The sequence below is a fragment of the Hakea prostrata genome, chromosome 4, assembly GCF_041222555.1.
Source record: "Hakea prostrata isolate BN-2017 chromosome 4, UWA_Hpros_2, whole genome shotgun sequence".
In the NCBI taxonomy this organism is placed as follows: domain Eukaryota; kingdom Viridiplantae; phylum Streptophyta; class Magnoliopsida; order Proteales; family Proteaceae; genus Hakea; species Hakea prostrata.
Window position 1 is genome coordinate 20,152,635 of NC_142603.1, and position 26,923 is coordinate 20,179,557.

Below are 26,923 nucleotides of genomic sequence, written 5' to 3' on the forward strand. Positions count from 1 at the left end.
TACAAGATCATAAATGAGGAACTACCATTTTATAGCTTCAATTAATATGTCTTTTAACTGATTCTTGTGTTTCAAATGTAGGCTAAGATGGAGAAAAAAATCGATGAATTGCCTGAAGAAATGCGAGGGGACCCTATTGTGCAAGACCAAGTTTTTAAAGATTGTGTAAGTGATGATGTCCATGGTCAAGCACAAATGTGTGGCGTTGGATTAATTCCAACACAAATACATGGAACAACAAGAGAACTTAACAAGTCAATGCTAAAGAGAATGCACAATGGTGAGTTAAGACACACACATTAAGGGCATCAACATCTGTGCAGGCTAAAGAGATAGCTAGGCCGGCTGAAGAGATAACTAGTTAGGTTGAAAAGATATATGTGCAGGATGAAACAATATCTTTGCTTGAGGTTGGGTACTCTTCGCTCAGGTCTAACTTTTAGAGTTCCTAATGCAAGGACGACATACCTAAGGTGAGTATGGTTCTTGCTTTCAATATCTTGCTGATTTTGTTTTCTTGCCTAATAGTTGTTCTATTAGACATTAGTGAAATATGCATTTGTCTGTTAGTACTTCAACTCATATTCTATTTCCTGCAATACCACTTATTGTTTGAGGTTGTTCGAGACCTAATGTTATATTGTTGTTCATAGGTTGAAGGATTCAACAACCCCAAACAATATCTGGAATCAGGAGAAGAAGAGAAGGGGGTGGGGAAATGTTGCTCTAGACTGATGGAAGGTGAGCTAGAACAATCCAATGGCTTAAAGGGCAGGTCTAAGATTAGGTGTTGGTATATGTTTGGGATTGTATTGCTGAATGGGGGAATGAAATTAAAAGCTTAAGCTTAAAATTCAGCTCTGAGGAAGTGATTGGATTATTACCTCTCTTGCTCTCAAGAAGTTCGGTTTTATTCTGAGATTATTATGGATTTCCCTTATGGGCTACTGATGATAAGCTATATGGGCATCGAAAGTTTAATTTTCATAGCATGGCTGGAATTCTGTTCACTGGGATTGTAACTAAAGAGTTGGTCTCCAAGAGTTCGAGCAGCTATATTGATTATTATGAGAAAAGAGCTGGGGGGTAATTATGTCCTTGTGTGCTAGAAGTGGGGTGGTTTCTACAATAACGTTCACTCTTGCTCTCTCTGTCTCTACGTTCATGCGGGGGAACTTAGTTAAGAATGCTGCGAAAATGCTCTTGGTTCATGCCTGCAAGATTTCAACTTTCTATTTAATCTGTAATTTTTGGAGAATTTTCTTAGATTTATCAACATGACAATAATGGGTTTTATCACTTTATGTATATAATAGATTGTTTGGGGTACCTACAATGTGAATAAAAAGTATTGTATTTTTGTTTCCTTACTTTGGGGTTTGCTGAACCCATTTTTGTGTGTTGTGTTCCTTTCAATATTGTAAATATGAACCATTCCATGCTAATTTTATTTTATTGGCAATGCCAAGGAGAATTAACTCTATTAGGTTTTGTAATTTTTTTGTTATTCATTTTCTCTATTTCTGATTGGAAATTTTGTCTTGCAATATCAGCTTTTCTCTCGTGTTATTCTTCTTCTTCTTCTTCTTCTTCTTCTTCTTCTTCTTCTTCTTCTTCTTTCTTTTTTTTTTTTATTTATTTAATTTTTATTTTTTTTTTAAGTTTTGTTTTTGGAGTTGGAAGACAAATTCTCAGTTATAGACTTACAATAATGTCGACTCTCTGAGTCAGGCCTCTACCCTACTAGGGTTCCGTCTACCCTACGATTGAGGGTTCCGTCTACCTTGTGATTGAGGGTTCCGTCTTCCCTGCGGTTGGGGTTTCCATGATCTCAAGTCTGGGATTTCATTTTTTCTTCTAACCTTGGGCTAGTGATTGTGTTGAGCCTTTTCTAGGGTTGAATATATTACCTCCACTTTCCGAGGTGAGGTTATTTGTTTTTTTCCTGTGAGAGGATTTTCTTTTTTTGCTTCTTATTTTCAGACGTTTTTTACTCCTCGACAATGCCTCTTTGCGGTTCATATGATTTCAAAGGTAGGTTCATATGATTCCGCCCCTTGCCTGGTGCAACAAGTAAGTGTATTTCTTCACACTTTCACTGCCTTTGAGACTGCAAGTGATTATCGGTATGTTCGTATAGCTCTTCTATTTCATAATGTTTATTCTCCAAATCTAGCTATTTGGATCTTCTGGTAGCTATTTAAATTTTTTATATTCTATATTTGATTCTGTATGGGTAGAATTTTTTTATTCAATTCCTATGTTTTTGGTCAATTCCTATGCTCTTAGTTTCTGTTTTTGTAAAGTGCATGCTCTTCATTTTGTTTGTTTGTTTTTTCTATAGGTCTGTAAAAGGGGTAGTAGGTTAAATACTAATTTGGTATGTTAGGGATTAAATAATCAGTTATTCGTGAGGTATTTCAGCATCTTGCAATTCAAAAATTATTGTTTGTTTGCTTCAGCTACTATTCTCACTCAATAAATTGAGCGATTTGTGTTGTAATAGCAACGGCGACCTTGATTGAAAAACAACTCCTAGGGGTGAGGCACGCTACCCTTAATATACCCCCAAGGGGGTCATGAAGTTTCTATTCTGGAAGTGCCAGGGGCCTTGGCCCACCCCTGACTCAGCAATTTCTGCGGAATGTATGTAGACATTCCGCAGAAATTGGAGGTCCAACATTGTCTTTCTTACGGAGATAAAACAAGACAATGTTGTGATACATCGTGTGGCAAGGACTTTAAGGTTTAATGATTTTTTATCTGTTAACCCCATTGGTTTGTCAAGTGGTATTGGTGTCTTTTGGAATGGTAGTTTTTTAGTCACTATTCTTTCATCTTCTTCAAATATTGTAGATTTGCAAATTACCATTTCATCCTCTAGTGCAGTGTTTCGAATCACTTTGGTATATGGCCACCCTCAGGTTGAGCATAGACAGCGGACCTGGTATGAATTGTCACAGTTGGGTTCCTCTGTAAGTTCACCTTGGCTTGTTCTTGGTGATTTTAATGAATTATTGTCAAATGATGATAAATTGGGAGGGACCCAATCTCAATTAGATGCATTTAGAATGACCATTGATAGTTGCCACCCCTTTGAGGTTAAGTGAATTGGGCCTAAGTTTTCTTGGTCAAATAAGCGTTAGGGGAGGGAATTGATAAAAGAATGCCTCGATAGGGCTTTTGTAAATATTGAGTTTCTTGATCTTTATGAGAGTGTTCAAGGCCATAGACACGCCATGGTGGGTTTTGACCATACCCCCTTGAAAATTTCCCTACACCCTGCAAACAAACGCCCTATGAGATTTCATTATGAGACTAAATGGGAAGATCACATTGACTTTACTTCTCAAATTTCCATTAGTTGGAACTCACCTAACTTTGGCTCCCCTGCATACAAATTGTAACAATCCCCGTATTTCTAACCCGAGATCCGTATTGCAAGTCCGAGAACCCGAAGGTCTAGTCGAGTAAGTTTGTGGAGTGTCCGGATAGAAGTCCATGATCCATACCCTGAACCCATAGATCTGGATCCTCTGTCTGAAGAGCCTGCCTTGCTTGGTAGTTGGTCTTCTGGAAGATAAGTGTTGTTCGGAGATGTCCGGATTGAAGGTAAGATCTCCCTCATCTCTTCTCTAGGGCTAGGTTGTACTTGGATATCAACCCCCTAGCAAAAGCACCCTTGTATGGCAAATCACATGGGGGCGGTTGCTAGTGGCGGTCGATTAAACCAAGCAACCACCTGGAGCGACCGCACAGTCTGTTTTCGGGGGTTTGCCCTATTTTGCCCCCTGACTTCTATAAAAGGTAACACTCGCCCAACTTATGAATATTTTACTAATGGCTACCGTTTTTGGAGGTCAGACGGCTACGAAGAAGTGCCGAAAGTGGATCTGAAGTGCTGGCAGTGATCTGGAGATCAGTCCTTCCCTTTTTCTGGTGTTCTGAAGTGAGGTAATGGATTCACCCTTCATTCTTTATCTCCTTTGTCTATAAATTTCGTGTTAACCCATCCCCTCATCATTGTAGTTACCCTTTTGATTCAATTGTGACTCTCTTTCCAATCTTCTTGAGGTGATTCATCCGAAAACGAAACCCTGCTTTCGTGAAAAGGATAATCCAATCAAGGGGAGAGTTCTGGGTAATCCAATGATGGTAATTGTTAGGATTCCTTCACCCTTTGGCTTTAGGAGTGTTAGATTCGAGATTTAGGTCATGATCACTCGAAATCCGGATTGAAAACGGGTGATCAGAAGCCTGAGTTTCAGATTGAAACTCTTTGTTTTTGGGGCGGTCACTAGTGGCGGTCGCTCAACCTATGCGATCAGCCCAAGCGACCGGCTGATAAACAGTGACCAAATGACTTTTGGTTTTGATCCACCTTGATTCAATTAACTTATATATTATTGTAACCCTATGTTTAGGTATACTCTGTTTGAAAAGAATGTCTTGTAATAGTGTACGGATCCCTTTTTACGGACAATTTACTTATATGCAAGGAAGGACATTCAATCCTATCTTATGAATAGACTTGAACATGCTAGTCCAGTGTCTGTTAGCATTACCTTTCTTTATATATGCTGCTGTAGTCAGGTCTTATATATTAATCTTGTTATATTACTGATGTTGTCTTGTTTACATATATACTGTGTTGGTTATAAATGTGATATACTGATGATGCATAGTATGAGGGTCTGATGGATGAGGTATTCATTTGGGATATCTTAACTTGGGATATCAGAAGGCTGTGGAATGGGACACATGCCTGCTGATGTCTCCAGCACTGTCATGATTGTTGGATGACATTCTTAGGTAGAGTCTAGAATTGCATGGCTAGGTACCTCACATGCTACTACCCTTTCAGTAGGGGGATTGAAACTGGATGACCCGTGATGACAGTGATGTGACGTTGGTCCACTATTAGTCATATAAATGGTAGGGTTGCATATGTTAGGGTTGGGCTCATGGACGTCCAAGGAACGGACCGGGAGTCGTGAGGAGTCATGAGAGCTTCTGCCCCAATAATATGTGGATGACCATAGGGTTAAGGAGTGGAGTCCAACAACGATAGCTATTCCGTGAGGATTCTCATTTCTATGTTGCGAAGGATACTGAACCGAGTTGGTTGGTGCCATAGGGGATGTATCTGGACTTCATGTAGACATGTTACCAGTATGACCTTGCATTGGATTAGAAACCCCGACATGCGCCAGTACTCATTACCAATGGTCGTGATGAGAGAGTGTTGACTTAACCCCAGCCATGGTTTGAGAGCTAGGTGTGGACTTTCCCTTTTTGCCTAGGATCCCTACAGAGGTAACCAGTCCTTACCAGATCAGAGTGACTAAACTTACCTAGAGGAGGGCTGGTGTATATCTTAAAGCATGTCAGTTGTTAGAGACCTGCATAGTTAGAAATCATAGTATCATTCATACTTTGCACTCTTTCATATCATTTATGCATTTATGCTTTGTTGGATAATTGATGGTAATTGTTCTTACTGAGTTCTCTAGAACTCACTTCTTTATTTTGTACATGTTTATTAGCCTGCACAGATGAAGGAATTGTACCGGAAGATGGACTGGTTTCCTATGAAGGAACCATCCTATCTTGAAATTCATGAAAAACTTTATTTAACCTTAGAAAAGGAAATTGGAAAGAAACTGATATAATTCTTTTGATGGCTTCCGCTGAACTCATATTCGTTTTATTCGTTATTCTTTCATTTATTATTGTTATTGGAGTATTTAGATTCCTTTAAATCTTTAATTTATTTATTGAACATTTATTACTCTTGATTGTCTATATTTGTATTTAGTATTGTTAATAAACTAAAACCGTGGATCCTGTGACGGATCACTCCCACGGGTTGTCGGGTGGATAACCTAGACCGCGGGTGGGGTGTGACACAAATTGCATCAAAAGATCAAGAATTGCACAAGATCCTAAAGGTTATGGAGTAAAGATACTTTTCATAATGCTTCAAAGGACATTTTTAGGTTATCTCAACTGTTGGAAGAGTGTCAGTCCAAATATGTTTATGAGGATTTTGGTAAGGAAGAAATTGAGCCTCAATTGAGAAACACCTATTAGCAGGAGAAAAATTTTGGTGCCAAAGATCTAGAGTCCAATGGTTACAAGAAGGTAATAGAAACACAAAGTTCTCTACATAGGGGAAAAAAAAAAAATCTTTATATTATTTTTTTAGTTTTCCCCTTCAGAGTTGAAGCACACTCTTATCTATTAATGATTGCTTATTTTCTCAAGCAAAAAAATCATCAATTTAATTATAATTTCTAATAGATATTAAGACACAAATACTACCACTCAATTGTATAAATTAAATTGAAAATCTTATACATTCAAATATCATCAGGATTTTTCAGGATTTTTTTCTTTCTTTCATTGAAGGTTGCAATTTCATTCTTACTAGTTCTTTTGAGGTATGAGAAATCAAATTTTTATAACAAATAAAGTAAGGTCAACATTGAGTCTAGATCGCCTTCGCATGAAAGGAGGGATGTACATTTTCTTAACGTTTCTTCACTATATAATAGGAGCAGATCATATGTTTAAATATTAATAAAATAAACAAAAATAAAACTGTTATTAAGTTTTAATATAGACTCAATATCTATTATAAGATAGAAAAAATGTCACGAAAACACATACTTTTTCTTAATAAAGAGGTGATCCAGACATGTTTGGACTTTTTTTGGAGAAATCTTTTAATAAATGCTCAATGAGTGATATAATTTAATTATATAAAATATCTTAATAAAAATGTTAGTATATGTCCAATGAAAGCCTTTGAGATAGAATATTTATGTAGACTAGAGCCGAACTCGATCCAAAGACGTCGGGGGAGCAGAAGGTGCTCGCCGATAGCTTATCAACCACAAAAACACAGCGAGCCCCACGGGTGAAATTTTGATTTTTTTTAATTTCTTCCAAAAAGTATTTTTCACTGTGGGCCCCATTATTTTTTGTGGCCGAGAAGCCATAGCTTGACGTGAATTCCACGTGGCATAATCAGAAATCCACCAAAAAGAAAGCATCGTGGGATGGAATCTGCAGTAAACCAGATCCCTAGAAAAGGTATGCTTTTCACGCATTGGTTGGCAAATTATGGTAGCCACTACCCACGTTTTCCCACCCAGTGCCAAGTGTCATCGGTCCCACCCATTCGTATCGTACCGGTTTAGCATCTTTATGGTGGTTCTATGCGAAGTGTCGCAGTACAGGTAACTTTTCCCGCTTTACCGTGTTAACGGATCACAATAGACTTAATCATCGGATCACGCAGATCATTAAAATCGAACGGCTAGAAACACAAATTCTGATGAGGACCATCAACATTGTGGAAACGCTTCGACTACCGTAACACCAAATTTCAGGTTGCCACGTGTCAGTTAGCGGTTTTGACTTGCTGACGGCAAATGGCGGGTAATAAGAGCATATATTATATTTTTAATTTTTAGTTTTTTAAAATAAAAATTTAAGGAAATATTTTTCATTTAAAGGATGGTTTTGTTAATACTTAATACGTCTCTGGCGTATAGACTTGCAAATCAAAATAACAAAGTTTCCTTCTTCTGTTTTTCTCTTCTCTTCCATTTCTCAATAACGCACAGAGGAAGAAGATTGTTGAAGAAAACCCCAATAATCGGCGTTATCTGCGGTTGTGTGTGCTAAAATCAAAGCAAGCCAACTGGTTTCGGTATTGGATTGGTTCCCGATCTTGCTTGATTTTGCCTTCTAGGGTTTCCTGGAAACCTTAATTTTTTGAATTCTTGGGGGAACTCTAGAGCGGAGAGATATGAGCTTTGAAGATCTGGAATCTGGTCGGCCATTGGCTTCAAGGCGAGGACACATCAATGGAAAGCAAGACCCTACGCAAGCTGTTGCCTCAGGCGTCTTTCAGATTAACACCGCCGTTTCGACGTTTCAACGCCTTGTTAACACCCTCGGGACACCCAAAGACACGCCCGAGCTCCGAGAGAAGCTGTCAGTCCCTTTTTCCCCGTCTCCTTTCTCATAATTTTTTTTATTTATTATTATTATTTTTTTGGGTTTTAATTTTTCTTCGGAGGGGTTCATTTAATGATTTTCAATTACGTGATTTTCTTCTTTGTGTTGGTTGGAATGTTGAATCCTCATGTTGATGCTAACGTTTTGGTGGAGAGTAATGAAGAACGAATTCTTTAGTTGAATTAAGGGTCTGGGAAAGTTTTCTGATGTTACATTTTGGAATTGAATCCGAATGTGGGTTTTATTAGAACGTCATACAAGGTTAAATTAATGTGATTAATTTTGTGACTGCATGTATTTGCTTATTACCAGAGTGTTGTACCTTGTTCAAGTGTATTCCTAGTTTCATGTCGTTTCATTAATTGTGGGTGTACTATACTTTTAAGCCATATGTATCGGCTCCTTAGTTTTAAAATTCTGCAACATTTTTAGTTCACTGTGAGTCACGGGCATTCTTCTATCCGTGCATAAGGCTGGGAATTAAAGTTGCTTCATTTGTGTTAGCCTATGGCTTGAAAATGTTTCCTTCTCCAGGAAATTTGACCTCCTACTATAATAATATATAGGACCTTTCTCACTCGGGTATTAAGCTTTCTGGTATTGTATAATAATATGCGGAGCATATTGGTGGCCTAGTATTCAAAATTTTGGTTTCTTTAACTTGCTTTATCACTGAAGGTTGTATTCATTGACTGACTGATGTGTTCCATACTACTCTTAGCATATTAGATCATTTTAGTTCCAATTATATCCTGTTAGAAGCATTTTTGCTGTTGATACTTTGGCATATTCATATATACCAAATTTTGGTATTGGTATAGAGCTGGGATATATGTATTGTCTTGCTTGGTGGTTTTAATTGGAAAAAAAAATTCCCTAAAGGTCCCTAGGAAGGGTTAGTGGCACATTATGTTACATATCTAAGTATCCATCTCCTTATGTTTTTATATTAGTTTTGGTCAGCTTTTAATCAGGCTTAAGGGACAAACTTTGTTGTTTGCTGATATGCCATACTTTGTTGTATGCTTTTTTATTCACCTTTGCCAATGGGTACTGACTTGCTGCTGTGGTTCTCTTGAAAGTTGTTGTTTCCTCATATTGATTATTCTCTGTCTCCTCCTTTAAATCTGTTTAATTATATAAATCACTAGACATATATTTATAGTGTGAGTCTCATTGTCTCGTTAGCTGGATAACTGAGGGCTACCTGCAAGCCCCATACTTCTTGTTAATTTCTTTGACACGGTCTTACAGACATGCTGCAGAACTCAAAGCTGTTACTTGTTATAATACTCTTAGTTAGGAATCTTTTATATAAGTTAACTTTTTAGCAATTTTTATTAGGGCTTTAGTAAGCCACCAACTTAGCCATGGATTTTTAATTTTTGAAATTATAAATCTGGCATTCCTGGATTGAAGTCTCAATCCGATCTTACAATTTTTGTGAAGATGGCATCCATTGTTTGTTGTAATGGTTTGTTCTTCTTGTTGCTCATTTCATTCCATTGCAATCTTGATTAACGTCTGTGAGGAATTCATTTTCTTCTATGTTCTTTGAGGGTCTGTTGCATGCATCTTTTGTTGATGGCTCTCCTTGTTTATTGATTATTGCAGCTAATTATTACCATTATGAATCACTATTCATTCTTTACTATCACAGCTTAGTACCATGTTCTTAGTCGAAAATTTAACTGATTGAGAAGTATCTAGGTTTATATGATTGGCATGAGAATTTGTTGAGTAGCTATGAATGATGTGATCTTGAGTCAAATAACCTTGATAATTGATTTATATGGGCCCACCAAGAAGGCAGATTGTAATTGGTGGTGGTAGTTCTGTAATTATGTCAAAGTTTAGTATGAACTAGTGAAGAAAACAAATGTAGGCATTTGATTAAACAATTTGTTAGGGGAGGGTATCTTAGGAAACTGACAATGAAGGTGGAAGTTAAGAAAACGGTAAACTAGAATGGTGACGAAGGGCCATTTACAGCACCTATGAACCCAGCCCAACCAGCCAAGCCCAGATATAGTGTTATCGCCAGGCAAAACCTGCATGCGGCTTTTTGTGAGGACCAATCAATGTGTGGGGCCCAATTTTTATTCAGTCTCTTTCTTCCATGCATATCCTAGGAGCTTCTTGGCATCGATTAAGAATTTGTGAGATTTTAGTCTAACCAGATTTTGACCAACATAGTGCATAACATGTAGAAAATTGGGTCAAAACCTAAGTTTCAGCCTAGTAAAAAACCGAAATTTTCAGGCCTCGACTGAAATTTCCGGTGGAAATGTAGAACTTTTTTTCTAATTTCAACCTTAGGTTACGGGCCTTACATGACCTCTATTTCATCTGATTTCTTGCCTTCTACCTATTTGAAGCATAATAAACACAATGTAACTAGTATTTTGCCCCAAAAAGACCACTCAAAAGTTATCATTCTAGTATACTAACCAATGGTTGGTTCTGACAAGTACAAATTATATTGCATCCATGCATAGAATTATCAGCATACATGAATTGTTTGATAAAATGGTTTTATATACAACAAGTCAACAAAATACAATGACCAACTAGATTAGGTGATGGTGTCTCACATGTATAAAGTTCAAGCCCATATATTATGTATACATATGTATTTTGAAATTTAGATAGTAGTTTTTAAGATAAAAAAATATTTAAAAAATGGTTATAGTAATCAAAATATAAGTTTAACAACACACAGTCATAGATCAATAGTCTTAGATTAAACCTAAATTAATTTCAAAGCAATACAAGATCATTTAAGGTTTGAAGAGAACAAAAATGAAAAATGAAAAATGGAAGTTTGAAACTGTTGGGTATGGCTCATGCTTCACATGCGGTTGCCGACGAGTTTCCTTTGTAGTTTGTGCTTAGGCCCATGAATAGTAGTTGTGGCTTAAAAGATGTTTGAAGGCAAAAAAGAAGCAAAAGAGGTGTTTGAAGGCAAAGTAATTGTGGAAATTAGCTGAAAATGGGATAGAAATTAACAAAAACAAGTTTTAGTGTTGAAACTTGCGAGATGGTTGAAATTTCAAAATTTTCAATTGAAACTTTGAACTTTAGGGAGATTTTTTGAGTTTCGTTTTGTTTTGTTTCATTTTCAAATTTTGCAGATATTTTGGTCATAATTTCAGTAACTTTGACCCAAAATTTTTCCATGGTGCATAAATAGGATTGTGATATCTAGACTCAGTCTTGCTTGATCCTGCAGTTTTCTCCTGGTTTCTCTGCTGGAAGGTCCATTTTTCAACTTTCTTCGAATATAATGCTGGACCCTTGGTCTTAGACTCCACTACCGGTAGAACAACTGTGTCACTTACACAATAAAGGGCTGTTGATTGGGATATAGGCATATGTTGCATTTTTCATTTTGTTCCTAGCTGGTGTTGGCCAAATGAATCCGTTTCCTAGTCTAGCCTTTATAGATGAAGAATCTCCATGTGAATGCCTCTTATAAGCTAAAAATATGTCAAAATAACTTTGACACCAACTGGTAGGGAGTCTCTTACCATCCTGAACTTTAATTTCTTCTTATCCAATTCTACCCTTTTACTTAATCACAGCAGTTACTAGTGGTCCATGGTGGAACTTTAAATTAGACTCATTGCCCCCCTTTAATTAAATCTGAGGCACTGGTTTGCTGTTTGCTCAACAGGCCTAAAATAGGTTAGCAAGTTTCAGCCACAACAGCCATCATATACTCCTCAAGATGGACACTCAAGTTTAAAATCAGAACTTATATTCTTTCTCAAATATATCAAGAGGGGAAGGATGAAATCCTTTTAAGAAATAAAGCTTTTGATTGGACTCAAATCGAACTTTAACTATAATTTAAAAAATAAATAAATAAATAAATAAATAAATCAACCAACCGTCTTTTGAGGAATTTCCTAATATTTCTTGAGTGACTGGATCTCCACAAAATACAAATGCCCCAAAATTGGACCTCCTTGGTGGACTGTGGTGGACTCCTAAGATAGGCAATAGTGGATCTCTTCCAACCAACACTATCTGTTATTTTCTTTCCTTTTAATGTCAACTTCATATATCACTGTAATTGTCAACCTTCCTGATGTGAACAACAAGAAGACCCCCAGCAAAAGCCACAAGAGGGCGTAGCCCGCTAGGCCCATGCACAACCCCTTAGGGGGTATTTTTGCCTCTTTTGGGGTTTTTCTTTTATATGTTATGTATTTTAGTTGGGTTTATAATCAGCTACAGAGTTGTAGTTGTCTAGTCTAATTAGGAGTCCACGAATAAGTCAAGAATGCTCTCCACCCTTGCCGCAAGCTTCCCATAGCCTATTCCCTTAATTTTTGAACCCTTTCCCCATCCCATACCAATTTGGTACAACCCTGCAACGTTTTCCTTCTCAGCCCATCAAGGCTTTTGTTAAACCAAACCTTCCCTAAACCATTAAACTACTCAAAATCAACTTAAGTAGAGAATCACATGGCCTATGAAACCCATCCTTCTCATTCCCAAAACCCTAAAAGTGTTCCAGAGAGTGAACATTATATACCATATGAATCCCATCCTCCCTGGTTTACATACTTCCATCAACAACAACAACAACAACAATAAGCCTTGTCCCAACTAAATGGGGTCGGCTACATGGATTCTTGCCCTCCAATCCGTTCTGTTCGAGGCCATGCTAGATACAAGGCCTAAGCTATACATATCCTTTCTCACCACTTCTCCTAAGGTTATCTTAGGTCTACCCCTAGTTCTTCTAGTTCCTTCAATATGGATTATATCACTTCTCCGAACAGGAGCATTTATAGGTCTCCATTGAATGTGTCCGTGCCACCTCAAACGACTTTCTCTAAGCTTATCACTTATGGGAGCAACTCCCAGACCAACTCTAATATGATCGTTTCTTATCTTATCCATCCTAGTTTTGCCACTCATCCATCTTAGCATCCTCATTTCTGCTACACTGAGTTTATCTATATGATTCTTTTTAACAGCCCAACACTCTGCACCGTACATCATAGCTGGTCGAACAACGGTCTTATAAAATTTTTCTTTAAGCTTTAATGGAATATGCCGATCACATAAGACCCCGGATGCACCTCTCCACTTCATCCACCCTATTTTAATTCTTTGGGAAACCTCATCCTCTAAATCACCTCTTTTACTTATGATTGAACCTAGGTACCTAAAACAATCACTCTGTGGAATCTCTTTATCGTCAAGTATCACCACTTCATCATCTGCCCGATCATGACTAAAGTTACAAACTAGATATTCTGTCTTCTAATTTGGTATTAATTCCCACTTGGGTTTCATCAACCAACACAATATCATCCGCAAAAAGCATACACCAGGGGACCTCATCTTGAATGTCTTTGGTGAATTCATCCATTACCAGTGTAAATAGATATGGGCTTAAAGTTGACCCTTGATGTAGCCCAATTGTTATCGGGAATTCATTACTTTGTCCCCCCACTGTTCTAACACTAGTCACCGAACCATCATACATATCCTTAACTATATCTACATATTTACTTGCAACACTTCTTTTCTCTAGTACTTGCCAAATTAATGCTCTAGGGACTCTATCATAAGCTTTTTCTAGGTCAATAAATACCATATGAAGGTCTTTCCTACATTCTCTATACCTTTCCATAAGTCTCCTAGTTAAGTAAATAGCCTCCGTTGTAGATCTTCCCGGCATAAACCCAAATTGGTTCTCCATAACTGTAGTTACGTGTCTCAAACGGGTTTCAATTATTCTCTCCCATAATTTCATCGTATGGCTCATCAATTTAATGCCTCTATAGTTATTACAACTTTGAGTATCTCCTTTATTTTTGTAAATTGGAACCACAACACTTCTCCTCCAATCATCTGGCATTTTCCCTGTGCTCATAATCTTATTAAACAACTTAGTCAACCAAACTAGTCCATGGGTTCCTAAGCTCTTCCATACTTCAATTGGGATTTCATCAGGACCTTGTGTCTTGCCGAGTTTCATCCTTCTTAAAGCTTCTTTTACTTCGGACATCGAAATTCTACGTATATAAGTTCGGACACTGGTGCCTTGGTGAAAAGTATAATCGTCCGAAACATCAGTGCTTGAAGAATGCTCATTTAGTAAACTCGAGAAATAGGTTTCCCATCTTTTCTTAATATCCTCCTCACAAACTAATACTTTACCATCTCCATTTTTAATACATCTAACATGGTCAGTTACTCCTCCTATCCTCCTTAGCTATCTTATAAATAGATTTTTCCCCTTCCTTTGTGCCCAACTTATTGTATAACTCTTCATACTTCCTTTCCCTTGCTTTTCCCGCAATTTTCTTAGCTTCATTTCTATCTAACCTATACCTTTGAAGATCCTCAACATCCTTAGTTCTTTGCCATGTCTTAAAACTAGCTTTTTTATTCCTAATGGCAGCTTGAACCTCACTATCCCACCACCACGTCTCTCTATAAGAATGTTTCCTTCCTTTTGATTCACCTAGAACATCTTTAGCCACCTTCTTAATACACATAGCCATGTCATTCCACATTGCATTGGTATCCCCTTTAAAATCCCATTTTCCTTGTTTGACTACTTCATTAACGAAGGATTTAGAGTACTCTCCTTTCAAATTCCACCATCTTATTCTGGGATAGTTTACCTTGGACCTTTTATGTGTTCTTGGGACTAAGCACATATCCAAGACCACAAGTCTATGTTGTGCAGTTAAGCTTTCCCCCGGTATCACCTTGCAATCCTTGCACAACAATCTATTCGTCCTTCTAGTTAGGAAGAAATCTATTTGGCTTCTATGTTGTCCACTTTTGAAAGTAATTAAATGTTCATCTCTTTTTTTGAAGTAAGTATTTATAATAGATAGATCAAAAGCAGTAGCAAAATCCAAAATTGAAATCCCCTCCTCATTCCTTTCTCCAAAACCATATCCTCCATGAACACTCTTATATCCTCTTTGATCTTTTCCAATATTTCCATTTAAATCACCTCCTATGATAATCTTTTCTCCTTGACGAATTCCTTGCATTAATCCACCCATATTTTCCCAAAATTCTAGCTTTAGACTTTCATCTAGTCCTACTTGAGGTGCATATGCACTAATTATATTTACGAACTCTTTCTCCATTACAAGCTTGATAGCAATAATCCTATCACCCACTCTTTTAACATCCACCACATTATTTTTTAAATCTTTATCCACTATTATACCCACTCTTTAAAGGCATCCAACTCTTTGGCTTTTTTACCCCTCCATCTAGTCTCTTGAATGCAAGCTACGTTGATCCTTCTTCTCCTCATAACATCTATCAATTCTAAGCTCTTACCAGTTAGAGATCCTATGTTCCAAGATGCCAATCTAATCCTATGCTTATGGACTAGCTTCTTTACCCGCACTCGTCCACGGCGCGGGAACCCTTGCCTACTTATCACCGCATCCGGGCGCCGATGCGACGCGTCGCTTACAGGGGACACCCTAGCTAACCCTTGCCCACTTATCACTACACCCGGGCCATAGTGTAGCGCGTCGCTTACATACTTCCATCAAACCACCTCAAATTCAAACAGTGGCTAGGTGACTTCTTTTTCCTGTGCTTGCAATGTAGCCAACCCTTCTATTATCTTTGGTCCTACACAACCTGATTTTAATCCGGTTGTCCTCCATAATCTACCCCACAAGATCCCTTCCATTACAAAAGTTTTTTGGCAACTAACATAAAATTAAAGCATTGCGAGAAAGAGATCTTCCTAGTCATATGAATAGCCACGAAGGGAAATCTCAGTTAATGGTGTTTTTGAGGCATGGATAACTAAATTAAATCCCAAAGCTTCTAGGAACCCAATTTCCAGCCCTCTATACATAATGGCACTATTAATTTGTAGATGAGAAAACCCCAAATGGTAAGTTTGTTACAAACCTTAGGTTAGTAGTATACTTGTATATTCTGCATGCTGCTGTCTGTGTCCTCAAATATGACCAACATTTTTGGAATTGTATAAAATTGAGCTCCAAACATTAGGTATTATCCCCTTTCTTCCCCAAAAATTGCTGGAAGTGTCGACTTTTTTTTTTCCCTGGCAGAAAATGTTAATTGTTGTAAACCTCACAAAGAGATGAAATTAGGGATCGGGCTATCTGTCTATCAAACATATTAAAATTTGAAGACCAACAATCAAATATTTACCTATCTTTTGCAGTCGTCTTTTGGAAAAGGAATACGCCTTTAACTCTGTATCTTGTGTACTACTTCCACAAACACAGCAAATCATTTCTTTTGAGTTCTTCCACTACTTCTTGACAACCTGTTCCAAGCTTTTATGGGAATGACTCAGAAAAAATATGAAAGAAAAAAGAGGGGGGGGGGGGAGATGAAGAAGAAAGAGTTTCCACAGATCTTAATAGTTGAAACCATTGAAATGAACAAAATGGGTCAGAAGTTTAACCCATTTCATTTGGCATGTAGTATTAAAGGTTTGTATTGTTTCGGTTAAAATGATACCAAAACCACACATATCGTCAAAATTTCAACTGCAGCCCTGCACTTTTTACACGTCAATGAAGCCTTGCTTCGACATGTTGCAAAAGCATGTTTTGCAATATTTTGTATGACCTCAAACACTGATAGTGCCCATCCATAATCACATTAGAATAATGAACCGTAATTCACTTAAAACATTCTCAATTGAGTGTTAACTTTCAAAGGCAGAATTGTCTGAGCTTTGTGACAAAATCCAGGTCAGAAGCAATTTTAAGGAAGGCTTAGGTGATGTGATGGCTAGTTGTGGGAGGAGAAAAAAACAGAAAGTAGGAGGTGTATATTGGATCTGTCAGAGTGTGAATAGGTAGCGGTGACCTACAGAGTATAAACAAAGTTTAACAAAGAATGCAAGTAGGAGGTTAACCTGGAAAAATCAGATCAGAAATAACAGCTTCTCAGCTATATTACATGGGTCGGCTACATTGACCCTTGCCCTCCAATTAGTTATGTTTGAGGTTACACTACATATGAGGCCCACACTCTGCATGTTTTTCAAACATGTTATTATTGAATGAGGCATATTATATTAAAGCAAGTTGTACTTTAAATTGGAACAGGAGTAATAGCTATAGTAAGGAGAGAAAGGATAAGAAGTATGAAGAAGAATCTGGCAGGATCACAGAGAAGATTCACCTGATATTGAGTGATGTAGGTTTAATATCCAATTCTTCCAGCAGGAACCAGTCCCAATAACAGTGCAGCAAGGTTTTGGGATTGAACAGCTATGAGAGACATTCTGGTATAGTGATGTCACAAGTTTTTGGTGGTTCAATGTAACAGCACCTAATGTGGCCCCAGCCTAGAGAAAGGCATGAAGAAGATAATAGACCAACAGAGTTAAAAAGATAAACAATAAAGAATTACATGAATGGTTCCCGAGTTACTGTTCAAAGGAACAGTGATTTGGGGCGCATATGAGACATCTTGCCTGGAGTACAAGATGTGGAGAGCTTTGTTCCTAATATTTTTAGTTGCTTCATTTCAATTTTCAGTTTTCTCTTTTCATCCTTTCCAGATCTCACCAACCATTAATCTTATTAGGAGTTTTAACAGACTTAGAAATTGCATTCGTTCCATCCTCAATTAACGAGCCATTATATATATACATACATGTATGTATTATATATATATGTATGTATGTACATGTATGTACATACCAGGGATAAAGACGAGGATCTTTTGTGGTGTTTACAAATATCAATGGAGAACCATTGAGGAATGATACATGAATGGGGGAGGGTAAGTCTACTTGTAAAGAGAAGTGGAGAAATGAATGCTACAAAGAGAATCTAAGGAAAGAATCCAAAGAAAAATCCCTTTCATAATAGAGAACACATCTATTTATAAGCATTAATGATATTGATGGATTTTGGTGAGATGTTGGATAAGCATTGAAGGTCTTAATCGCATTGTTGAGATCTTCTTGTAATCTTCTTGATTTGGTGAGATAAGGTTACTGTAGATGAATAATAACCTGTTGGGTACCTTTGTTCTCAGCCGTCCGATTGGAAGCTCAAATCTCGACCCTTGAGATGTATTGTTGAGATATTGCTTGAAATGATATGTTTTGGCCTTGATTTGCATTGTTGAGAGGGTATTTGCTTTGCACCGTTGGATGCAGATATTTACTTTGCACTGTTGGTTGGATGAATAACAAATATCTGCATCCAGCGTTGCAAAGCAAATATCTGCATTCAGCGTTGCAAAGCAAATACCCTCTCAACAATGCGGGTTCACACCCTCTGCGGCCGTGAACTGAACGGCCATCTAGCGGCATTCAACCTATGAATGCCACCTATCCTTTTTCATTTTCTACGGTTAGATCTTTAGAACATCTTTAAACCGGTTTAAAACTCAAATTAAACCGAATGATTAAACCAAACCCTTAAACAAATCCTCACTTTTTCACTCGCTTGGTCATCTTAGTCTTTCTCCTGTCATCGGGGCCGGATTTATTCCATTCATGAAATTGACGACTCCGGGTAAACTAAACGCAGCTGATTACGGATCTGCTTGGAGTCTGTAAGAGAAACATCTTAATCGTAGGATGCTCTGGAGATATCAAAGTCATACACGTTGTCACAAAGGGATTTGGCCATGGCGGCAACGAAGCTTGATTTTCCTGGAGCAGACGGTCCATCCAGAAGGTAGCTCCACTACCAGACGAGTGGAGCTTATGGTAATACTGTTTAGATTTGAGCAACAATTCAAGGTCATACTTTATTTTATTCTTGAATTCAGAAACCATGGCAACTATGTCAAGGGTAGACGGATGCATGCTTGAATGGCAAGGGTTTCCATCTTCCGCCGCTGCCGCCGTTGTAATTCTCTGTTCTGGCGGCGTTGGTGAACTAGAGCTTGACATTGTTCTTCCTCTGTTCAATATCATCAGTGATGGCGTGGATGCGTGGCAGAGAGGGGCAGATTATCCGACGCTTATCTCTCTTTTTATCGGATTATGGTGGTTCCATCGCTGCTCGTTTCACTCTTCCAAGAGATTCTGGCTCCAAGAAACGTATTGAGTACTACGGTTCGCAAAATCTGAGTCTTCGCTGGAAGCAAAGAAGCTTAGGTAAGTTAAAAACCTTTCTATCCAGCTGGTTCTCTCGGAATTAAACCATGGTTGAATTCTACATAGAAGTGGTAAACGTGAAACTGTTTGTCAATCGATCCTTGCCATTTTTTCCGAAGAAAGGAGGGACTTGGAACTGGTGTCGTAGAACCACGAGGAAAACGACTACCACTAGAAGAACGAAAACGGGAGACGAGGCGAAGGGAGAGAAGGGGTAAACGGCAAGGAAAAGAGGGAAGGTTGGTAAGAGTAAACCGGAAAGATGTAAAGATTAACGAGAAAAGAAAAGGATAGGTGGACAAGGTTGAATGGAGATGGCGTCAGCAGGAGGATGTGAACCCAAGACATATCATTTCAAGCAATATCTCAAGAATACATCTCAAGGGTCGTGATTTGAGCTTCCAATCAGACGGATGAGAACAAAGGTACCCGCTAGGATACTATTCATCTACAGTAACCTAATCTCACCAAATCCAAGAAGATTACAAGGAGATCCCAACAATGCAATTAGGACCCTTCATTGTTTATCCAACAATATTTCACCAAAATCCATCAAGATCATCAAAATGCTTATAAATAGAAGTGTTCTCTATTATGAAAAGGACTTTTTCTTTGGACTTTCTATGAGCATCCACTTCTCTTTAAAAGTAGGCTTACCCTCCCCCCATTCATGTTTCATTCCTCAATGGTCTCTGTTGATATTTGTAAACACCACAAAAGATCCTCGTCTTTATCCCTGATATCAAAGCCATGAAGTCGTGGTGTATCATTACAACAATTCCGGTGTAACCCAAGCTTTACCAGTATAAATCTGGTTACCCTACTTCTTGTAACCTTATCATTCCTTATACCTATTATTACATCAATGCATGAAATGGACAGCTCTGCCGCATTTCTTTCATTTTTCTTGCATATGGTCGGCTTGTCGCCTATGTTTCATCCTTTAAATTCTTTTATGCATTTAGTTTTGGTTACTTCTTTAAAGTCTTTTAATTTTGTTCTTTAAATTCTCTTATGCATATATTTTTCTGCATTTTTGGATCATGTTTTGTTTACTTCTTTTTAGTGTTGGTATATTGATGGCTGGCTTTGCTGCCTGTTTACGTATTGTTTTTGCAATGAAACAAAAATCTCCTTTGAGTTACCCATCCGTAATATAAACTTTACTAGATAATCCCAATTCTCCTACTTGTAACCACATCAGTTAAGTTACCAGATAATGAAGTTTTCTTTTTGGGACTTTGTGGGATTATTAGGTTGTATGTTGTTTAAGTTCAATTCAGCTTGTCCTTGCATTCTTGGATTATACTATCATCCTGATCAACTATAACCTTTGATCCATTGCTGCATGCCAATGTTTTGCTGTCATCAGTTTTGTATCTAGCACTCATTATGTTGCTTTTTTTCAGTGCTCCAAATGTTGACTTTAACCTTTTCTTGTATTTCCTCCAAGCCTTCTGTGTGTTGCTTAAGCCTTTGTTTCTGATGTATTATTAAATCATTCTAAGTGAATAATAATAATTATTCATGCAAAAAAAAAAGTGTAATTATTATTTTTCACTAAGTGAATAATTATTTTCACCATGTCTTGAATACGGTATACATGATACACCACTGCTGTAATCATTTTTTCGGGTGAATCATAACTAATTAATTTGATTTACAGGCACAAGACAAGGCTACATATTGGACAGCTGGTGAAGGATACTTCTGCTAAACTGAAGCAAGCTAGTGAAATAGATCAGCATGGTGAAGTTAGTGTAAGTTTAGAGGCAATTAGCTTTGATTGGCCATGTGATATGAGAATATGACCTCGAAGAGGAGTTCTTTTTTGGTTATTGTTCCTGTTCTCCCTTAAAGCTTTTCCTTCATTTTAGGTAAGAAAATAGGCTAATTAGTAATTGGTCAGTATGAGTTGTTTGAAGACACAGGGTGGGGTGTCATTGGTGTCAACTCTTTCAGACTTAACTCATTGAGAAGTTTCTGTACAAATTTTCTTTTAATGTTCTGGCAGTCACATGGGTCTGATCAACCTTTTTTCTTTTCATTTTTGTTGATGAATCTTGAGCACTGCTGACATAGGTCTGGGACTTACAACAGTTTTAGCCATCCTTGTGTTGAGCTTGCATCTTCTTCTGGATCAAGGGCTGGGGATCATGTGGGTTGACTTTTATTATTTTCTAATCTGCAGGCTAATAAGAAGGTAGCTGATGCTAAGCTTGCAAAAGATTTCCAGGCTGTGCTAAAAGAATTTCAGAAGGCACAAAGGCTTGCAGCTGAGAGGGAAACAGCATATGCCCCGTTTGTTCCCCAAGCAGTTCTTCCGTCCAGGTAATGTGTTCAGATACCTTTTTCTTGAATTGTAGTTGCCGTAAAGGAGTCATCTTTGTTCTCAAGATCTGTATTACCTTGGTATATGTACAGTAGATAATGGTTGTGGTCTAAGTCTTATTTTTTTTGTAGTCTTATAGTTGTATAGACATGTGATGCTTTTATAATTTTAGCACTAGTGTCTTCTCGTCTTATAGTTGTACAGCTATATTTTTCTCATCCTATTATAATCCTTGATACAGCTATACTGAAAGTGAGATAAACGTAAGTTCAGATAAGAGTCCAGAACAGCGTGCTCTTCTTACAGAAACTAGAAGGTGAGTTTGCTTTTATGATTTGTTCTATGGTATAAATTAGATAGTATTAAAAAATCATTTGAATAATTCTGCCGCCCTGTCATACCAGAAATTGTTATACTAATTGAACTGCCCTTGAAGTTCAGATTTATGTTTAAAAGTTCACATGAACAAGAAGGTTCCTTTACCTTGGTTGTTAGGAACTCAACAATTGTCTTTTTGATGTAGCTCGTTGTTGCTGCCAAATAAAGGGCATGGTATTGTTCATGGTAGGATGGACTTTGTTCCTATTTTCTCTCCTTCACCTTAAGTCCTTCCCTTTTGTTGTGCATACTATTTCCCTCATCATAGAATGGCTCAATATTCTTACTGTTGAATGGGTAGGACATGGTGTGGATCAGCATGAGTCTTGGGTCATTGGGAAACTCTGTTTTGGATGAGATTTGAATGTAAATGAGGGATTTGGGGTTCTTCTAACCTGCCATGTGGCAGATGCTAGGCCATATTAAAAGGCCTTCCTCAGTGGCCCATGCAGGGATTGCTACCCATTGGGCTTTCACTGTGTGCATCTGAGTACTGTTGTTTGCAGGTCCACTGGTTCCATTTAGGGAAGACGGTGAAGCAGAGCTCCCACTGTCATTGATTGGATGGATTGTAGACTAATCATATTAATTGTTGTTTCTATCATCATACTACCGTCATTGTTTGGTGATTGGTTTTGAATTGCATTAGTGCGTTGCTGATGACTTGAATATTTCGACCTTATTAGACAGGAGGTGCTACTACTGGACAATGAGATTGTCTTCAATGAAGCAATCATTGAGGAAAGAGAACAAGGAATAAAAGAAGTCCAGCAGCAAATTGGTGAGGTGAATGAAATTTTCAAAGATCTAGCAGTGTTGGTTCACGATCAAGGAGTTATGATTGGTAAATGACTAAATCTTGTAACTGTTTGCGTAGTTTTTGATTCTTTGCCAGTGATTTACTCAATTCTGAATGTACTTGTACAGAGGAAATAGACAACAACATTGAGGGCTCCTACGCCGCTACCGTACAGGCAAAATCCCAACTTGCAAAGGCATCCAAGACCCAAAAGTCCAATTCATCTCTGGTAACGTTCAGTTAGTGCTCTGTATTTCTTTTTCCTAGGTGGAATAAGTACGTACATACGTTTTGTAGAAAGATTAATTGAATCACTGAAGATTTAACTTACATCAGGAGTGGATGTTCCATTCATATGGCTGAGCCATCTGATTCAATTCAATATTTATTGTCACCTTGGTTGTATTATTTTCTTTGTTGATCACATCCCCAGCTTCTTACTAGTCCTTCTATCATCATATATTACTTTGATTGTACCCCATTCTTAACATTGGTCTAACTATAAATCTCTGTTGCCAGACCTGCTTGCTGTTGGTGATATTTGGGATCGTTCTGCTCATTGTAATTGTAGTTCTTGCAGCTTAAGCTGCAACTTTGTTCTTCAGATCAACCGACTGTTTTTGGCACACGGTCTGATTCCTCTGCTGCATATTCCATGATGATGATGATGATGTTTTTCCGGAGTTCCCGGCTGATTGGATTTGCATAGTACTTAAAACTCAGTCATTGGGTGTGTATAACCTTCTGTTCAGTTATCATTGTTTGGGGCTTTGGGTTTTCTCACTCTTTTTTCCTTTGTGCAAGTTGGTGTTTTTAGGGGTAATTTCTTTACTTTTATTGTCGGTTTTGGGGTTGGGGTGGGGGGGGGGGGGGGTGAAAAAGTGGGTGTGGGTTGCGGAAGCGCAGGGCTGGTGGTATTATATGACAGGGATATTGTGTAATGATCAATCTATTATCAATAAATTCAAAATTCTTTTTCTTATCAAAAAGCAATTCAAAATCCTTTCCTCTTCATTCACTGAATTCAACAGCTTTTGGCATTTCAGAGGTATCTTTTTTTTTTTCATTAAGTACTCTTTAAGCTTCTTCAATTTTCATTAGCTACATGTTCCTGTTACGACCTATTCTAGCAGATGGGTTTTTGGGATTCAGAATGTCAAAAGCCAGAACCTTCATTCTCTTCTACCTATTCTGTAGTTCCTCTATTTGATTTTATGATGGTGGAGTTTCCTCCGGTACTGATGAAAATTAAATTGAGATAGGAGATTTTGAATATAGAATCTTGTAGGGGATCCGCAGCTAGGTCCTTGGCCAAGCAACTCATCAGTAGAGAGTGTACTCAACTCACAAGTCTACAGAAACAGGGAGTATTCTATCCATCTTGCTCTTTCTCCTAACTTAATGTTAACCACAGGACAAGATACCTGGATCTCACTGGTGGCTTCTAGCGGGGTCCTAACAACCAAATTGGCGGGAGAAGCACTACAGAATATGAGTCCAACCACAAATATTCTGGGGAGCAAGACTTGGTGGAAACTTCTGTGAAAATTACCAATACACCCGAAGTTTAATATCTTCTTCTGGAGATTTTTTTTCTCCTCCAAGACCAGTAAAAGCAATGAAACTCAAATGACCCATTTACATTCCTGTCAGTAAATTCCAACTTTCTTTCTTTTTTTTTCTTTTTTGTCTTTTGAAAAAAAAGTTTATATTATAAGAGTTGAAACTATATCATGAGGCATAGCCTCAAAATAAGCAAATCTTACATGTTCATTTGTTAAGCTAAGTAACTAAGTATTCTTTGGTTGATCATGTCTTAGATTACAAACTTCAACTTGGATGTAATCGATAGTATTATTGCCAAAATAGGATAAAGGGTAGGAGATAAGTGGTCTATTCTCTCTGCCTCTGATAAGATATTTTGTTGTGTTATCACACCAGAGGTACTGTAGTTGTACTTTTTTCAGTTGGGCTCTTTGTATCATTGTCCAAGTGGTCTTTAGTAGTTCCTTCAAAAGGTTTTTTGTTAGTGCTCTATTTGTGCTTATGTTCTAGATGATTCAATTTCACAAGAGTCGAATACTCCATATGTCTCCATCTTGTTCATTAGATACACTTGCACACATAACTATTGATAAATTTCCAAAATCATGGATGAGTTCACACATCTAAAACAAGTAAGTTATAATATTATCTTTGCATTGTTTAATTCAGGATTACTGTTAGTGAGAATTTTTAAGTTTCTAATCCATCTATTTATATATTAAAAAAAATAAAAAATAAAAATCTTTATTGCTATAAACCTTTCTATTCTTTCCCTTTCTTTTTGGAAGGGGGAAAGGAGGTGAGTTCAGACCCTCACCCCGTCGGAGCAGATGGCTTTCCAACCACACAAATACTGCGGCCCATAGGTGAAAATGGAAAAAAAAAAAAAAAAAAAAAAAAAAAAAAATTCAAATTTTCACCTGTGGACCCCACGTGTTTGTGTGGTTGGAAAGCCGTCGGGGAGCAGTCTGTGCTCCCCCGACGGGGTGAGGATCCAAGACTCAAAGGGGATCCTTCCCTTCTTTTTGCATTGGGAATGTAAACAAATAAATTAGATCAGACGGCCTTATTTTCTGTTCATTGGCGACCCCACATTATAGGTATAAATAAACGGTCCAGATCCTTCATTTGTCAGAGAAAACGGCGGATGTGGTGGTGGGAACTGGGAAGTGGGAAATGCAATTTTCTTTTTCTTTTTCTGATAAAAGGGAAAAGCGATTTCAGAAACAAAGAAAGATGGAAGCTTTTGTGTTTTTTAATCCTAAAATCTACCTATTTCCATCTTCTTTTATAAAGTGCCCCCTTTTTAAAAACATCTTCCCATTCACATTCTGCTCCCCTTTAGCCTCTTTCGTAGAGTTGCTTTTTGTTTTTTTTTTTTTTTTTTTTTTTTTTTTCTCATAAATTAAAATTACTACCTTCCCTCCAAATTACCAAATTGCCTCAACTTTTACCTTTGAAGTAACAAATAGTTATGGCTTTAGGCAGATGGGATGGGCTCAACCGTTTTGGCTTGGATCGGTTTGGAAATTTGGACTCATCATCTACATGTAGATTTTAATTGAATTGATCCCCTGGGCATGTTTTTTTTTTAATCATAAGAAAATATAAAATACTAAGAGTGGTTAGAACTGTTACAACGTCTTATCCGGATTGACCCATCTGCCAGATTTTTAGGGAAAAAAATTAATCTATTAGTATGTATGTCTGTAGTTAAGGTTTGTAGAAAGGTGGGGGATTTAAAGCTACAGACCGAGATATTGTTTATTTCAAGAAGAATTTTAACCAAAATTGGGGTATGAATGAGTGGCCATATGGACTGATCTGGTTTGGATAGTAATTGCACTACTATCGGTTGATTGCACCATATTTCTTTGATGCAGAGTGATATTTTTTTGCTTGCTGACAGTCCCTCCCAAATTGCCATGAAAACTGCCTCTATTTCATCTAGGGGTGTAAACGGATCGGATTCAGATCGGATAGTGGTATATCCATATCCGCATCCTATTATATTTGGACGGATTTGAATAATATTCTATCGGTTTTCAGACCGATTCTGTCGGATTCGGATGATAATCGGATAGTTATTTTCTTAAGTACATTTTTCTAAATGGGCATGAATATAGATTGAATACAAGTTTTCGACTACCTGTTTACATCTTTACCTTTTTATTTGTGAGGAGTAGGTTTGAAATTTAAGAATTTAACAACTTTGGTAGTTATTTTAGTAGAAAATATATAAAAATAGTCACATATCAAAGGTAAAATTTATAAAAATAAGAATAATAAATCTAAATAAGTAACTTAATCGGATAATTTTATCGGACGGATAATAATCGGTAAGAAAGGGATTTCCCATATCCGCATCCTATTAATAATCGGACGGATTCAAATAACCCTAAACGGATGCGGATGCGGATGCGAATTTGGAAGCGGATTTCGGTTGTCCATTGACACCCTTAATTTCATCCCCATCCTTTTTCCTTCCATTGCTTAGCTTTATCAGGTCCACTTCATCAGCTTCCGCAATAGCCCCACGCTCCAAGTTGATTCTCCTAGAGATTTGTGATGTACCCCAGCACACAATAAAATTCTAAGATTAGTATTAATAAATAACTTTTATTTTATTAGTGGTGTTTGGAGAGAAATAATTGTGTTCTTGATTGGATTCAGCTACTAAATCCACAGAACCATCCAAATGTAAGCTATGAATCCAAGTGTT

At 37.5% G+C, this 26,923-nt stretch overlaps 1 protein-coding gene across 1 annotated transcript; it reads left to right on the top strand.

Moving 5' to 3' along the window:
- The first annotated feature begins 7,546 nt into the window (after positions 1–7,546).
- LOC149018395 (syntaxin-22-like) lies at positions 7,547–23,504 on the top strand. The gene is made up of 7 exons (XM_089152676.1): positions 7,547–8,007; positions 20,814–20,907; positions 21,339–21,478; positions 21,721–21,795; positions 22,544–22,701; positions 22,785–22,885; positions 23,176–23,504. Exons 1-7 carry the CDS (start codon positions 7,820–7,822, stop codon positions 23,239–23,241), a joined length of 822 nt encoding a protein of 273 aa, XP_089008802.1. The 5' UTR covers positions 7,547–7,819; the 3' UTR covers positions 23,242–23,504.
- The last annotated feature ends 3,419 nt before the right edge of the window (positions 23,505–26,923 follow it).

Excerpts from the sequence above, each read along its gene's own strand:
- LOC149018395 (XM_089152676.1), top strand. The coding sequence starts at position 7,820 with ATGAGCTTTGAAGATCTGGAATCTGGTCGGCCATTGGCTTCAAGGCGA. Across the intron at positions 20,908-21,338 it reads ATCAGCATGGTGAAGTTAGT|GCTAATAAGAAGGTAGCTGA; the intron begins GTAAGTTTAGAG and ends TCTAATCTGCAG. Across the intron at positions 21,796-22,543 it reads CTTCTTACAGAAACTAGAAG|ACAGGAGGTGCTACTACTGG; the intron begins GTGAGTTTGCTT and ends CGACCTTATTAG.